General features: G+C 36.8%; 2 protein-coding genes across 3 annotated transcripts; both read right to left on the bottom strand.

The window, feature by feature from the left end:
• Positions 1-332: 332 nt before the first annotated feature.
• LOC119073683 (fatty acyl-CoA reductase wat-like) lies at positions 333-10,305 on the bottom strand. Of its 2 annotated transcripts, none has more exons than XM_037179294.1 (7): positions 10,144-10,305; positions 9,277-9,719; positions 8,563-8,721; positions 8,183-8,512; positions 976-1,153; positions 806-913; positions 333-631 (listed from the first exon to the last, which is right to left on the bottom strand). In XM_037179294.1, the coding sequence occupies exons 1-7, from the start codon at positions 10,290-10,292 to the stop codon at positions 337-339; spliced, it is 1,662 nt and encodes a 553-aa protein (XP_037035189.1). In that variant the 5' UTR covers positions 10,293-10,305; the 3' UTR covers positions 333-336. The 2 variants fall into 2 exon arrangements, with proteins under 2 accessions (XP_037035189.1, XP_037035184.1); XM_037179289.1 differs by lacking the exons at positions 8,183-8,512; positions 8,563-8,721; positions 9,277-9,719; positions 10,144-10,305 and adding exons at positions 2,166-2,498; positions 2,553-2,711; positions 3,056-3,498; positions 3,812-3,990.
• A 2,826-nt stretch (positions 10,306-13,131) lies between these two features.
• LOC119073673 (serine protease snake-like) lies at positions 13,132-16,581 on the bottom strand. Its single transcript, XM_037179283.1, has 6 exons — positions 16,175-16,581; positions 14,281-14,487; positions 14,058-14,212; positions 13,892-14,001; positions 13,393-13,830; positions 13,132-13,334 (listed from the first exon to the last, which is right to left on the bottom strand). Exons 1-6 carry the CDS (start codon positions 16,239-16,241, stop codon positions 13,175-13,177), a joined length of 1,137 nt encoding a protein of 378 aa, XP_037035178.1. The 5' UTR covers positions 16,242-16,581; the 3' UTR covers positions 13,132-13,174.
• Between the last annotated feature and the right edge of the window lie 1,133 nt (positions 16,582-17,714).

The raw sequence follows: 17,714 nt of genomic DNA, 5'->3' as shown, positions 1-17,714 counted from the left end.
AGTGACTCAAAATGTCAAAAGAATACTAAAATTGACGTTTTCGTTTTAGTGGTGTGTGTGATATAATTGTTCAATGACGTTCGAGTCATAATTCCTCTAGGTAGTCTACTCTACTCTATGATTTAGAGTTACGAACGCATGAGAATCGAGGCACTAGGTGTATACATTCTCATGCCTTGCCTAACTTTAAGAATTTGTAACTTGACAGTTCTAATGGGATTTTATACATGGTGAACGGCGTAACCTCCTCATATAAGAGCTTGGTTAGACCGACGGGTGCCAACTTACACAACTACAACTAAAAGAAAAACAAATTTACACTTAATCCCATTTTTATTATGCGTTCGTGTTTACGCTTAGCGCAAATATAAGTTGTATGTAGGACGCAACACCGGTTAAATGCAAGAGCATGTACAATAAGCATCCCAAGAAGCCGTAGTAAAAGGTTGATGTTATGTAATAGATACCGCGTAGAATCCTGTATCTACGTTTAGCTACATCGATCTGGGCGGCGTCTATTGGTTCCTTTACTATGTATGTTCTCAATCCCAACTGATAAGTACGCGCATATTCCAACGTTTTAAATTTAAAAACATCACAGTTGAAATATCGTTGATCGGCATCGGCCATACTAGAGAAAATAAGTAACAAATTCAATTGACATAGGTGAACATTACAACGGCCATAGCAAAAACACTTAAAAATCGACAATTCATTTTTTGGTTAAATATGCGCTGACAAGCACAGCTTCCGAAGCATGTGTAACCATCAAAGGTGCTTTGGTAACCATGTAAAATAAAATTACTTGTCAATGATCCGTTTCATATTTTGGTGATCAAATTGCCAGAAATGATTAGAAAAATAGGCAGTTCTCTCCACCAAGTCGTGGTACTTTCGATACAGCGGTAAGAGTCTATAAAAGTAAAAACTTTTGATGCCACTAAAACGAGAATATTTCGTCACACGATTTCATACCGAATTTTGTTGTTAGTCAATCGGAAAAATGCATCCCATACAATGGCTGGGATTAGGTGACACAGGATTGTCATAAAAATAAACTTAATTCCTGTGGCGTATGAAACAGATGAAGCCGAAAGAGCTCCCACTAAAGGACACTGGCCATGCCAATGTAACATTCTTTCCTGCATTTGGCCTAAAACGAAATTGTAATGCAAATGTTAATCCGAGCCGAATAAAAATTGAAAGAATAAAATGCTAGGAATGTCAACGGGTTGGAGTAGTTCAACAAGAACCCCAACCTATAGCAGCAGCGATTGCTTTGTGCAATCGGTACTACTGTCCCTTTATTCTCGATTGTGATGGTTCTCATAATTTACTTTAGACTTCCAAGAGTCACAGGAGATGAAACTTCCGACAGACACAACTTTTCTAGAATATTCGGCAGCCATATGCGTCCTCCAGAGAGGGATTCTTCTGAAAAAAGCCCGAAATCAGACGCATTTTCTATTGGCATTTTTTATACATCCTCAGTAAGGTATTCGACCCCAGAAGCCAAAATTCTTCGAAGCTTGTGTGGCTGGAAAGAGGTCATCAAAAACCGAAAACTTGCACTTTTCTTCCAAAAATTTCTCCAATTACACGAGCCGTACAGAGTCGTGTGGGGTGTCATTAAAAAGGTAATTGCATGTACTTTCGGGGCAAATAGGGTCTTATTGGGTTTAAAATTCATCCACACTGAGATATGTACAGTTGAAGTTTTCAACCGAAAAAAGACTGACAACTTACACTTTTTTTACAGACATTTCTCGAGGTACACGAAACGTACATGGTCGTGTGGGAAGTCCTTAGAAAGGTAATTGCATTAAAATAATTCTCGTAGGATACGAATTCACACGTATACTGTAATTTCGTGGTTTCTCTCCATATGATAAACATAATTTTATACGCTTTATGATACGAAAAACAGGAAAAACAAAAAGAGCAAAATTAAGTGAGAGAGTTAGCTTCGCCTTCGTATACATCAATTCAAAACAGGTCGCATGCAAGGAAAACATCATCTATATCCCTAGACCTGTTAACAAGGTCTGCGCAGAGAGAACTAAAAAACTATGGCTTCCGATAACTTTCGGCGCGTGATTTCGTCTGTTTTCGTATCATGAAGCGTGTAAAATCTACATTCTCAGACATGTAAAAATTAAACAAACCACAAGTAACTAGATCCTGAGACGTTATGTGCACGACCGTATTTGATAAGTCAAATTTGCTCAGACTTTCGGCTTTTGCTGATGACACATCTTTCCCGTCAAACATAAAATTCTCCACCTTATTTGATACATTCTCCGTTCCATTTACTTTGTTATACATTGCCGCTAAAGTGCCATTCGTAACGAAGTCCGCGCAAACCACTTCAATATATGTCGAATGTTCATTTCCCATAGCAACTTTTATGAAACCCAACCCTATTCCCACGGTAATTCCATTTAATCCATAAATGTTGTTGGTCCATCCGGGTATCGGATCTTCGTATGTAGAAATAACTGCGAAAGTAATGATGTCAAATGTTCATAAATGATAATAAATCGAACACTCACTCGTTGAAGGTCGTATTACAATTGTCGGAAATTTGTGTGCTACGCGACGAACTACCTCTTCCGACAAAGCTTTAGTGAAGACGTACGTATTCGCCCAGGGCTCGAGAACTTTATCGCTTAAAAAATTCAGTTCTTCAGTTTGATGTTCTTCGAAATACTCTGGAAAAATTTCTTTATTTTCAATTCCTCTTCAATGTGTTGAGGAATTTGTCAAAGTATCATAGACTACCAAGCACCAGAACAGATATCAACTGATGTCTGCATGAAGCAGTAATCGAATGCCACTCATTATCACGAGTGGAAATAATCTTACGAAGTGGAATGATCTTTCAGAAGATTATTATATTACTGAGTAGGTTATAACTTTCGGACCGGTAACGTTTTCCATTTAAGTGCTTAGGTAATTTAATGAGCCGTTCATTATATTACGTAACGATTGTTACGTTGCGTTGCGTAATTTGTGAACGGCTGCAAAACTGTGAAATTTCAAACTTTTTCCATACCAGCGATACGAATCATTTCATCCGGATCACAGGGCGGAGGATAAAATTTCTCCTCAATTTTTTCCCGATAATACTGAGAAAATGCCGTTGATATGTAAGCAAATACAATCAAATTCTTTATTTGTTCGGCCAGTTGTGTTAAAGCCCTCGTTCCTCGTACGTTAGTGAAACACAATTCTTGCAGTGGTTTGTCGAATCGAACGTCAGCCGCCGCATGTATAACAATTTCAACAATCGAAATGATCTCCTCACGGTCGTCGTCTGATATTCCTAGATCGGCTTTACTCGTGTCACCCTCGATCAGCTTAATTCTCGACAAATAGTCTGGATCTATTTGCTTCAAGATTGCAAAGATTGCGCCAGTAAATGTTTGTTGTATCCGTTCGGCCGGCGAATTATTCTTTTTCGGTCGTACCAACACATAGACCGTCTTCGCTTTACATCTGTAGTTTATAAATTACTTGTAAAAATGTATTAGGATTGACAAAGACTTCTACGCTAGACATGACGAAGACTCGTTTTTTCATCAATCAACGCACTTCAAGCAAAAGTGCTCCAAATGTTTTTTACAGTTCAAAAAATTGTTCGATACACTGTCTAGTTTCAGTCCTCTATTTTGAGTACCACTCATTCTTGAAGTTCGTTGCATATCAATACATAATTGTCTCCTACTACATTGGAGTGGCATAAGCTATATTCATGCAAACAATAGAAATCTTTGGATAATCCCCATATAATGTCTCGAAATCTATTTACCGTAACAATTTCTCAATGAACAAAATGCCAAGAAAACCAGTAGCGCCGGTCACAAAAACCGTTTTCTCTCGATAAAATCGCATAATTGGCGAGTGTTTCTCTTCGTCAACCATATTTTTACCGGAGAAATCTAGAGCCGATATCGTAGGCGTCGACATGCTTGCCAAAAATGTTTGAGACACTAACTGAAAACCTATATACCCGTCAAATTTTATAGTATTTGGAGCATGTCTATCACAAAATGATTTAATTTTAAATTCCGGGTTCTATTAAGAATAAAATCGACGTTGCACGAGGTTTCTACTGGTTGAATCACGACAGAGTAAAGTTAACCAGGCAGGAGCGCTTGTTTGACCAGGGACCTGAATAATCAAGTAGCCCTTGATATTTTGCGAATAAATTTTTTCAATTTATGTCAAGTGTTCATTTGAGTTCATTTTCATCCCATGTATTAGGTCCCTTATTTGACGTTTCGAAAATGAACCGCTCCTGCCTGGTTTATTTTACTCTGCCGTGGTTGAATCAACATTTGGTTGCTTAGCTGAAATAAGAATCTTTATTTGGGCGTTTCGCGGATATCAAAATCCTTTTCAGCTACAACAGTATAAACAGTTTTGATTGTTTGTGTGAATCAGCTGCAAAACAGATGAAGCAAATTCATGCTGAAATTTTACTGCCTCTAACTGTATGTAAATTATCTGCAGCATATTAGAAATGCGTTGTGGACTAATCGATAACTGAGCGATAAATGAAGTGAAAAATTTAGGTGAGATTCTCTTCTCAAACTATTTTGAGTTCTGTTTTTTTCCGTATTTATCGGGTTTTAGGTACATTCACATAATACCGTTTTATGGTGATAAAAGAATTCGTTTGCATGTTTATTAATTAGCTACGCTTATTTATGCAGAGGAAAGCTTCTAAATAATTTAGTTTGACTAAGCTCTTAGTCAGTTTATATGAATTAATTTACCAAAATCGCAATTACTCAGACAGTGGAAGGGTCATAATGCTTTGATTTATTCAGCTTTTCAAAAATCTGAATAAATCAAAGCATCATGACTAACGTTTTTAATTAAATCGAATATTAATTCCTCAGCGCATTTGAGTCAATTAAATTTTAATCGGTTTTATGTACATTGAAATTACCATTGGATCATTTTCGTCTATACCAAAACATCGTTTCTATTTATGCAATTCAGTGATGATATTCGTAACTTACGCCGCCTGTGTGCAATGTCGTACGAACGTATTTTATCGCACTAGTGCGATAAAGGTTTTGCAAAGGGTCATATCGCACTAGTGCGATAAATGACACGTGTTACTGAAGTCCAACTAAAATTATCTTCTGTATTTCGACCGCACTTAAGGCGTACAATATTAGTATTACTCTATTATTCACATGTACGACCATTTGTAGAAATAATGACGTTTGTGTACAATAGTATTTTAAATGACATGACAGGAATAAAAAAATATGAAAAGTAGAGTTTTCGTGTGAGTTTTTTTTGATGCGTAGCCGAGGTCAATAAAGCTAAGAGTAATTATACCTAGAGAGGAAATTGCGAACAAAATTACGTAAAATATGTGGTCCCAACATAAAATACGAAATGTTTATTGGTATGTGTGTTTGCCCTCTTAATTAAGAGGGCAAATTGAAATATCAATAGCGAAAAACGTCAAAGCATACATGTGTTGGTGTAAAATTATACGAAATGTGTATCTTATACAAACTGATGTTGGGACCACATTTCGTCGTACAAATTTCCTCTCTGGTATAATTACTCTAAGCAATAAAGACACAAAAAGCAAATTTTTATGTGTTCAGGTGGAACGTGCGACACTAGTCACCACAAATAGCGATATTTTGGAAGTGAACACACAAGGATTTGCATCAACTCTCGAGAATTTTTGACCTATTATAATTAATGAGAAAAACCATTTACCACTTCTCGAAAATGAAATGATCTTTATCGCATACGCGGTGTGATTCCCCGAAAAAATTATTCACCTAGGATATATAAACAAACATTATACTTCTGTAAATTGTCAAAGTGTCATTCGCATATCTTGTTGTCTCGTTTTCGCTTATGCGATAAAAAAGAATATGCACGTATGACAAGCCGTCTCGGCAAGCCTCGACCGCCTTGTCATACGTGCATAATATTTATTACAGTTCTTGTAGCATAAAAACTATTTTATACAACTCATCATCATAATGTTCGAAAACTACGAACTTTAATGCATAAAACGTTGTATGAATCTAGCTGCAAAGAACTTTATTAGGCTGCGGTCTCGTGTCATAATTACACATCTAGAGCCTAATAACGTACTTTGCAATCAATGTCATAAATAACTGGACCGGCCTTCCTAATTTAATCAAAAGAAAAGAAAAACAAAGTTTTCAATCAAATCATCCAATTTTTTATTCGTTAGTGTTATTCCTTTGACACAACATTAAATTCGTCATCGTTCAAAATTTTAACAAAAGAAAGCTTGTCATAAGTTTTATATAATACGTAACGCCAGTTACATGCAAGAACATGTACAAAATACAACCCAAGGCGCTATAGTAAAAGGTCGACGTTACGTATGAAACAATACCTAGAATTCTATATCTCCGTTTAGCTGCATTGATCTGGTCGGCGTCTAGGGGATCCTTTGCTAGGTATGTCTTCAATCCTATCTGATAAGCTTGCGTATATTCCAACGTTTTGAATTTAAAGATGTCACAGTTGAAATATCGTTGATCTTCTTCGGACATACTAAAGAAAACGGTTAACAACTTCAAATGACATATTTGGGCATTGAATACGGTGCGTTTAACAGCAGTGAGGATAATGTATATTGTGAAAACGAAGCGGTATTATAATATAGCCGCAGTAAATGAACCTCTATTTATGGCATTACGTTAGTTTTTAGTAGCACCACGGCATCACCGTTCTTTCTAGTTATTTATTAACTCTTCGCGTATAGGTAAGCGACAGCAGTGTATTTTGTACTAAGTTATGAAAATTTGATTTTTTTCCAGAATAGTCGTAAGTTTTTCCTAACGAGGCAAGGCTTTGTATGACCAGCTTACGACGTGTCGTAAAATCTTAAACGTTCATCACAATGTAGAAACGACTTTTTTGTACCGTAAAACACAGAACAAGCTTACGACTAGTACCGAAAAATTCAACTTTTCATCACTAGTGACAAAATGTACTAATTCCGTGTTGCTTGTTGAATGTTAATAGACGGCGTACTGGTAAACGACGATAACTCGACATAATATTGCATATATCCGTACACTCACCAAAGCTTCTGTTGAGTCTTTTACGGTCAAATTTTCATTTCTGCAGATTGTAGCGAGCAAATTAATAAGCACATATGGCTTTAAATATGAGAAGCACGGCTTTCGGCTTTGCATGTAAAATTAAATTACTTCTCAATTATCCGTTTCATATTTTGGTGATCAAACTGCCACAAATGATTAGAAAAATAAGCAGTTCTCTTCACCAAATCCTGATACTTTCTATACAACGGTAAGAGCCTGCAAAAGTGCGAAAAGTAAAATTCGTGCTGCAAACATAACAAAAAGTGTTTGTCGAACAGTTTGCGTTTATACCGAATTTTGTTGTTAGTCATCCGAAGAAATGCATCCCATACAATGGCTGGAATTAGGTGACACAGGATTGTCATTAAAAAGAACGTCATTCCTGTGGCGAATGTAATAGATGGAGCGGAAAGTGCGTGTACTAAAGGACACCGTCCATTCCAAGTAATCATTTTTTCCTGGAATTGACCTAAAACATAATCGTAATGCGGATATCAATACGAACGCAAATTGAATGAATTGGACTATGGGAGCTGATTGCAGTTTTTTAAAACCAGCGGCAACTGCTTCGTGAAAATCGTGAAAGTGACAGTCTTCAATCAATTTCCATAGAGGCCTGAAGCTTTCGATAGGTTTCTAGAATATTCGGCAGCTATGCCAATTTGAAGAGTAACAGATTCTTGAGCAAAAGTATTCCTACGGTAAATTTAAAACCTTTGACCATAGCACTGCTTCTAGCGTTAACATAGAAAATATTGGGAAGCTGATGGTATCAGAATACTCTTCTGACAATAGACTTTGCATTTCTTTCGTGCAGAAAGTAGTCATACATTATTCGTGTGAGTTCACAACACATTCAAGTGTAAACTCATGCATGAAGGATTTTTAACGACTGACATAAGAATGTGAATGCTAGAAGCCAGCTGTGCTATGAGAAGAGGTGAAAAAGACGGTTAACAACTCTCAATGAGTTTTAAGATTTTGAAAATACGAAGCTCCTTCATCGATTGCATTTACTGTATCATCAGACAGTAAAATTTAAAAACTAAACAAACCGCAAGTAACTAGATCCTGCGACGTTATGTGCACAACCGAATTTGATAAGTCAAATTTGCTTAGATTTGTGGCTGCTCCGGTCAACGTATTTTCACTGTCAAACGAAACATTCTCCATTTTATTTGCATTGTTCGTTGCATTTACTTTGTTCCACATTGCCGCCAACGTGCCATTCGTAACGAAGTCAGCGCAGACCACTTCAATATTCCTAAAATGTTTATTGCTCATAGCTACTTTTATGAAACCCAGCCCTACGCCCATGGTAACTCCATTCACTCCATAAATGTTGTTCGTCCATCCGGGTACCGGATCTTCGTATGTGGAAATAACTACAAAAATAACGATGTCAAATGTGGATGATAATAAATCGAAAACTCACTAATAGACGGTCGTACGACAATTATCGGAAATTTATGTCCAACGCGTCGAACCACCTCTTCGGACAAAGCTTTGGTGAAGACGTATGTATTCGCCCAGGGTTTTAGAAATTTATCGGTTAAAAAATTCAGTTCTTCGGTTTGGTGTTGTTCGAAGTGCTCTGAAAAAATTTCTTCTTTTTTTAATTCCTCTTCAATGGGGTTGAGGAATTTGCCTGGGTCAAATCGAAGACTACTAAGCACCAGAATAGATAACAGCTAATAACTGCATGATACAGTAATCGAATGCTACTTATTGCGCTCGGGAGGACAATTAGTAAAATTGGCCGGTGGAGTTTTTGGAATGTTTCTGTAGATTTAGAATATGTAGAATGGAATAAGTTTGAGTAGATTAGCTACAGTACCGGACTGGCTCGAAAAAGCCCATCGGGGGATCCATGCAACTCAATTTAAAAAGGCCCACAAATTAAAAATTCTCATAAAAAAATCCAAAAGGCCCATCGGGAATCCCCCGAATTCACCGTATGGCCAGTCCGGGCCTGTTAGCACTTTCACTTTCTGACCGTTAATTTTTTCTATTCTATTCCAGTGCTCAGGTAGTTTTATGAGCCGTTCATATATTACATACCGCTTTGCGTTACGTAATTTGTGAACGGCCGCAAAAATACAAGACCGAAAATTCCCTCACTGCGAAAAATTTCAAACTTTTTTCATACCAGCGATACGAATCATTTCATCCGGATCGCAGGGCGGAGGATAAAATTTCTCCTCAATTTTTTCCCGATAATACTGAGAAAATGCCGTCGATATGTAAGCAAACACAATCAAATTCTTCATTTGTTCGGCCAGTTGTGTAAAAGCCCTCGTTCCTCGCACATTGGTGAAACACAATTCTTGCAGTGGTTTGTCGAATCGAACGTCAGCCGCCGCATGTATAACAATTTCAACATTCGAAATGATCTCCTTGCGGTCGTCGTCTGATATTCCTAGATCGGCTTTACTCGTGTCACCCTCGATCGGCTTAATTCTCGACAAATAGTTTGGATCTATTTGCTTCAAGATTCCGAAGATTGCGCCAGTGAATGTTTCATGTATCCGTTCGGCGGACGATTTATTCTTTTTCGGTCTCACCAACACATAGACCGTCTTCGCTTTACATCTGCAGTTTATAAATTTAAAACCTTGTGAGAATGTGTTACGATTGTCAAAGATATTTATGCTAGACAAGATGAAGATTCGTTTTTTTTAGCGACGCATAATCGTCTCCTACACTAAAATCATGTCTACCATAAGTCAGGGCCTATTTTAAGGAATTTAATTTCCAAAAATTTCCAAAAATTTCCAAAATTTCACAAAAATTCTTAAAATTTCCAAATTTTGTTTTCTGTTAGATCTCATTCCGAAGTAATCAGTTAAGCTCAAAGACATGAAAAACAACTAAAAAGGCAGTAAAAACAACATTTACGATGTAATCTGTTGTGTTTTTAGATGAAATGACGAAAAGTGATGGAAAAATTTGAGAATTTTTGGAAATTTAATTTCCTTACAATAGACTCTGCCATAAGTCTCTCGAAATCTATTACCGTAACAATTTCTCAATGAACAAAATACCCAAAAAGCCAGTTCCGCCTGTCACAAAAACCATTTTGTCGCAATAGAACCGATTCATCGGTGAATGTTCCCCTACATCTATAGTTTTACCGGTAAAATCTACAGCCGATAGTGTCGACATGCTTTCCAACGAATTTTCGTACACTTACTGAAAACAGTCTAAGCCACGCACCAAACTATATACAGTATCAGAAGTACATGTATGACCAACTCAATTTAATTAATTCCGAGTTAAATTGCGAATTTAATCGACATTGCATGTGATTTCCATTTTTTGGATTAAGTATTTTGCTTAACAAAAATGAAGAACTACTTTTATGAGTTTATTAAACTCCATAGTTGTATTTACTGGCATTACAACAAATAACACTAGGATTTGTAACCGTGAGATGAGCTCACTGTGGTCTGCCCTTTTCCGACACTGCGGTTTTGGGTTCTGTCAATGCACTTCAAGCAAAAGTGCTATTAATGACAGCTGCCAAATAGAGTACTATTTTGTTTGAAATTTTATCCCCACTCTTTTTACAGTGTAAAATTTTGTATTTAGTAATTTTGTACTGTCAAGTTTCAGTACCCTATTTAGAGTACCACTTTTGCTTGAAGTGCGTTGATTCTGTTTATTCGTATTTCATTATCACTTGATAATGAAATACGAATAAACAGAACCAACGCACTTCAAGCAAAAGTGGTTCTTTTGATGACATGGTATCGCTTTATGGTGATAAAATAATTTATATTTATAATGGTTGAGTGTTTATCCAGCCGAAAGCTTCTCCATATTTATTTATTGTGATTGGGCTCTCCAACGAAATCAATTAACGTTTCGTTCTAAGTTACCAATGATTACAAACTATTAAAAGGGGTCAGGTCACATTGATTTTTTATTTTTTAAGTGGTATTTAACAGACTTACACAAGTAGGTGTAAGAAAGTAAGTCGAGCTATATGACTTGTCAGAGGTTATTAATGTCTCTGTGTTAACCAAAAGTTTGTGAATATAATAGACAACGCGGGGTATAATTTTTATTGCATTTTCAAAAAGTACTCAAAAAATCTTTTCCATTTTTACAAAAAACGAAAAATTAGAAATTATCAAGGTAAGGTTTGAAACTCGTGACCTTGAGGTGGAATCTAAATTTTTTCATACAAATTGTTGTTGTAATTGGCATTTATATGGAAAACGTAATAGTATGTTGTGTTACACGTATTGTAATGTTGATTTTTTCAGCACTAGACCCAAGTTGTCAATTGGGTCGTGTGCTGAAAAAATCAACATTACAATACGTGTAACACATCATGCTTTGTGCCAACCGAGAATTGAAATAGACAAATGCACAAAAATTCAGAATTTTCATTGTAAACAATCACTCTTCGAATTTGATCGATCACGTTGCTTTGCATTTTTTTTTAAACGAATGCTGTAATAACTCATACGAATTTCATTTCAACACTGGTTTGAGTGTTGTAATAAGCCATGAAAACGGGTGTTGTAATTTTGGACATTTCAATCTAGTTATCGATATTGAAATCCGTCGTATTTCAATTCTCGGTGGCACAAAGTGATTTAAAACCTGTACAATCGAATTTTTCGAAAAACGGTAAAATAAGGGGCGTTGTCTATTGATTGGTGTAATAAAACATGAAGTCTGAAGAATTTTTCCTGCCGACATACTGTCAAGTCAAGGTTGTATACTCTGGTCAATGTCTAGGCTGTAACTGTCAATGTCTAGGCTGTAACTGTCAATGTCTAGGCTGTAACTGTCAATGTCTAGGCTGTAACTGTCAATGTCTAGGCTGTAACTGTCAATGTCTAGGCTGTAACTGTCAATGTCAAGGCTGCATACTGTCAACGCTGTAAACTTGTATTCAGATACGGGAAAACACAAATCTTCGAGTGCCATTAACAGACTTCATTGAGGTTACACCAAACGCAATTGATTGGCCGCATAATCTTGATGTCGACATTTGATGCGAGACTATCTGTCTAAATTTTGTTTTTTGGATGTTTATATCCATACGATAAATGAACAAATCTTCTGATGATTTTTAATATAAACATCACTTCATTACGGCGATGGTAATCATCGCGATGGGTTTATATTGATTGATTAAATAAATACTCGAATAAGTGGCTTAGTTATTTGTTTAGCTTCTCATTCTGTCGACTCTGGTGACTATTTGTAGATTAAATATTTTTCTAAACAAAAATGAAGAACTAGATTTTCAGCTCTGATTTGTCCATATAAAAATACATGAAAAATTCATTAAAGCTTCGGTTTTCGAAATTCCGTGCGCGTAGGACTACCAATTATTTATGGGGTCAGGTCAAACAGCTATTTGATTTTTTCGCAATTAAATGAACTATTTTTGTTGCCTGTTTCTGATATGAGACTAGTTCAAAAAAAATCTTACGAGCAACAAACAACGATTTATGCAACAGAGCCATCTATATAAGGTTCATAGGTTTCGAACATGATGCGGTGTTGCACAAATAACTATTACTCAGTCATCATTGTTTATTTAGTGAGTAGATGGATGGATGACCGTCAACCCAAATACTGTTGTAATGTCATGCATCAAAATACATAACTTCTTCATAATTCAGGTGTATTGGCCACCAGACAATTTTTCATGTTATGATGCTGAGCTGCATAAATATCTATATCACACGTCTGTGTACAAATAATGATCAGTAGGAGCTGTGTAGTTTGGTGGAAGCATTATAATATTACTACTTTACTTGCTCGAAACCACAGCACTCGTCCTAGCATTAACACTGACTTGACAAGTGTCAAGTCATCTATCTTACCGAGTATTTTCTAATGTTCATGCTAGGAGCAGTGCTGTGTCGAAACCATTTTCGTTTTATTACGATTTCGTTCAGTTCATAGAGTGGAAAACAAAAAAAACAAAATTTTTTTGCTCTTATTCACTGGCCCAATTATTGTAAAAAATGAAATTTTTTAGGGTTCACACATCCGAAGAGTCATGTCGTTTATTCCGTTTACTGATTTGGCCAAACAATTTTTTCAATCCAATTCAAATAGGCAAAAACTCTAGTATAAACACCAGGAGTTCCAATCGTGCCGCAAGCCTTTCCGAACGACGTGACACCAACGACAGTGTAGCTGCATGAGTGAGTCGAGTGATAAATTTGAAGTGGTCTGTATGTGACACAACAAATTGTAAACACAATCTTCATCAAAATATCCGTCAACTTACCCGCCAGAATCGCCCTGACAACTGTCCTTTTCTTCGGTATGAGAACCAGCACAGACTTGACTCTCTTCCATTATACCTCTGTTCAGTTTTCGATTGATGTCGGTTCTATAAGTGCTGTTGCATTCCGTCTGCGAAAACATGTCCAGAACTACCTTCAGCAGCACATTACTCTGCTTGCCTCTCCAGGTGACTGTTCCCCATCCAGATGCAATAGCAGTTTTAGTGGGAACAGCCGAAACTTGCGGTAAACATGCCGGTCGAATTGCGCCACTTAGTTCAACTCTTCGTTCCAGCTTGAATAAGCCGATGTCATTGTACTGTATTGGATATCGGTATTCGGGATGTGGAATACTCTGAATTATACGGAGATCGATCGCTGTGCCATCGTCAACGCGATTTTGGTCGTACTCGCCTAATCGAACGTACTTGGCTGGGCCACTGAAATTATTTGTGAAAATTGAAGAGTCGTTATGTCCAGCTACTCTAACTTTAAACTCACTAGTCTCGTGTGTCGAAGCAATGAGCCGCACTCAGAACGTACTGCTCGCTGATCAGTGTACCACCGCAGTCCCAATGAATGCTGGTCCCATCTTCAAATCCAATCAAGGCCTAAGATCGAAATTCGTGAGTAAATTTTCAAAATAAATTATTTCCTTCCACCTTACCATGTGAGGGAATTCTCGAATTTTGGCTTCTGTGCCGCCCACAATTAACGGCACTGCTGTGAATGCACAGTTCGACACTTTCTTTTCCACTGGCGGTCCGAATGTATTTGATACGTAAATCTTATTGAATGAAAATTCGTTGTACTCGTCACATTCTGCACGATTAGAAATTTGGTTAAAATCGATTCGGATGCACAATTAGCTGAAAGTTCAATCTATATACTTCTGGCACTGATGCGTGTCGAAATCGGTTGCCTTGTTGGTACAGTCACCGGCTCTGCGCTCGGACAGCAAACGATCTGCACAAATCCGTCATATCCGCATACGACATGGTTTGTAACTCGTCGGCGTATGTCATTCTGAACAGGAATGCATGCAGAAATTTTTGAGCAAATACCAGACTGACCAGATCGAGTGGTACATCTTTCACCTGTGAATTTAAAACCCGTTCGCTAAATGAATCTTTCGCTTGACCTATGCTTAGTAACACGTTTTGATCTAAAAAACTAATTCGAAGCAACAACTTCTCGTTTTTTTGAGATGATTCGGTATGTACTTCTTCACGAAGACTTCATTTAGAAAAAACCACAGAGCTGTTTTTGAAATATGGTGCCACCGTCACTTAGGACTTGGGATGACTAGATGAATCATTAACAGATTGTTCATTGAATGACGAAAGAAATCATGCATCGAAAAAAGATTAAAAATACAAGCAAGTCTGTTTAGCTTGTGTGGTCACCACCGACCCGCTACGAGTCGGCAAGGTTAGTGACGAATGGACATTTCATTTAAATTATGATTTACTAGATTTGCTCTTGTGGAAATTCTATCAGTACCCGGCACGATGGCTGATGAGACCCGACCTTTGAGCTGCATGTTAATGTGAAACATCGAGAGGCGTTTTTAATTGTGTCGCAGATCGAACCAAAGCCTAAACGCCCTGCAATAGAGGTAGTGTTTCGTACTAAGGCTCAGGACACCAAGCCCTATCTAATTCTATGAAAATTCCTAAAGTTTAAAATTGTTGCATATTGAATTTGGGTTAGAAGATCACTCCTAATTGTTACCTGCATGGTCCAATGTTCTACAATTATATCAACCTGAAAATGTTGAAATTGTGATAAGTTATGAACTGGATGTCTAAATATACTTCTGAAGTGGTAACGTCGTCACATGCACATTTTGCTTTAAAAGATTCTAAAGTATTTCACGTTTTAAACAATTTCCTACATCTCACGTCTGACAATGTTAAAATACTGCAATCTGAAGGTCGTCCAACCGGTTTAGTAGTGGTAAACCCCAGTCTCATTTCAAAAGATTTATTAGACTCTCAATCTCAATATGTGAATGTAAATAAAGTGAAGGCAATGTTTGCCTTACCAAAGCACCTAGCAGGGTAATAGAAACAATAGTACTTTAATCGAAGTATGCGAATATTTCCATTCCTTTTCTTTCTTAATGTCATTGCAAAATTACCATTAAGGCTGCTAATGGTATGATTGGTATCAAAATACTACTCGATTTGACGTGTAAAAACCTCTATTACCCTGCTAGGTGCTTTGTCTGCTAGTCTGCGCTGAAGTCGATTCGTGTTAATGTTGCACTTTACTTGCTCTACGAATTGAAGTTTACTACAAGTGCTTAAATGCCAGTGGAAAGTGCAATACATTGTCGCAGTAAAACCGTAATAGTTATTTGTTCGACTAGGGAAGAAAAGTTGGAAACTGCATTTCGCTACGCTCTGGTCACAAGTCACCCGAGAAAATGCAATTTCCAACATTTTTTCCGATGTAAACACAACGTTTTTCACAACAGAGGCCTCACGAAGTTTCAGCGGAGGGGAGAAAAAGACTATTTTCACGCCTGCGTTGGAAAAAATATTGTGTGGTGTACTATGTTGGATAGCTTGTTTTAGAAGCCTGACATTTGTCATAACGGTACACAACAAAAATGCAAGTCGTCACAATGCTGAAGCATTAACAGAGACTTTAAGCATTAATACAGAGATTTCAGACAGTTGTAAGACAAGAATTTTAACAATGGTCTACCTCTAATGCGACCACAAAATGTATTTATTGTATCTATTAATAAACGATAAAAGAAGATGATGCATTTACCTTCTGCTGACTGACCATCAACCCAAACCGCACACAAAACACACAACAAAATAAATATTCCTTTCATAATTTACCAATTATAAGTCGTCAAGAGTTTACACAAAAACAAAACTAAAATTTTTGAAATCTTTACTATTCTATTGTTCGGAATACATCACAATAGTTTAGATCACATGCGACGAACGTAAAGCCGAAAACGTAACTAAAACGTTGATCGTTTTCAACTAAAATTTGAAAAAAAATTCACTTCTCCAATAAGTAATTTATTCATTTAATTATGACTAGCGTCGAACAAAAAGACGGTATCCCCCAGTCGGTGTATACAATTAGTTGCCGATAATTAAAACTTGTTTATTTACGTGTTTTGATTTGTCGTGTGTCTGGTCGCATGTATTGAGTGATGAGATTTGATGTTCTTGGAAAGTTGCAAATTTTATTTACCTTGGTGCGTGCCAATAATACGCACTCTTTTCTATGTCGATGTGAGGAAGTGAACTAGTTATTTATGCAACTAGTTGCGAAAAGTGATAGTTTTTGTCACTAGATATGATGTTTGATAACCACATCGTGTGACAAAAACTACCACTTTCGCAACGTTGTTGCATACAACGTTTTCTGCAACAAGCTGCGAAAAATGAACTTTAGAAATGCAAAACATAACTCTACCTTCAACATACATTCTACTGCATGAACGAAATATTGTATGAACGATCAAGTAGAATGCATTTATGTATTATATATCTCAATAGCCGAATGGTTAGAGGCGTTGCTCGATAAGCATTGGGTTTTGGTGGCGGTGGTTCGAAATCTGGTCAGGACAGAATTTTTAATTACGGTTAATGGTTCAGATGTTCAAAAGTAGTGGTGAAAAGTAAATCCATTTCACCACTAGTGACGAAAAGCATACATGAAAATCCTTTTCAAAAAAAGATCAGTTTTCGTAGCGCAGTTGCAGAAATTAATATATGTATTCGAAGAAACTCGCTTTTCACTGATGGGAAGGCCTGTTCGATGAAATATCGATTATTTAAATATCCAATCTTTTATCGATTGATAATCGGTTAATATTGGCTGATATTTCGATTTTTAAGCCTTATCTTTTTAAATCCCCCACTAGTCACACTAGTAGCTAGATCCACAGCGCAAATTTTATAATTTTTGATTAATTCAAAAAACTAAACTTGAGATCGTAAATTTAAATGATTTTTTTTAAATCAAACAATTAATACCATTTTATACATCATTAGAAATAATATAGAAAATTTCATCCAACTTTGCTGTTCTGTCAAATGTCCCCATTACTCTTGCAGCGTTGGTTCTTTGAATGGCCTCATCAGCTGTTTCAAGTATTGCTTCGACCTTTTTTCCCCTGTAGCTGCGTGAATCAGTTTTCTAAATTTATCGATGAATTTAACAGCTTCTTCACACCATGGTCTCAATGTCTCGCAGGTAACTTTTTATAATCATTTCTTTTTTCCGTCGCTGCTCTATTTGCCATACTGCCTGTCTTTAACGAAGATGAATGAAGATATGTAGGAGC

Source organism: Bradysia coprophila, chromosome II (assembly GCF_014529535.1).
Source record: "Bradysia coprophila strain Holo2 chromosome II, BU_Bcop_v1, whole genome shotgun sequence".
Classification (NCBI taxonomy): Eukaryota; Metazoa; Arthropoda; class Insecta; order Diptera; family Sciaridae; genus Bradysia; species Bradysia coprophila.
This window is presented reverse-complemented; position numbering and strand designations above follow the sequence as displayed.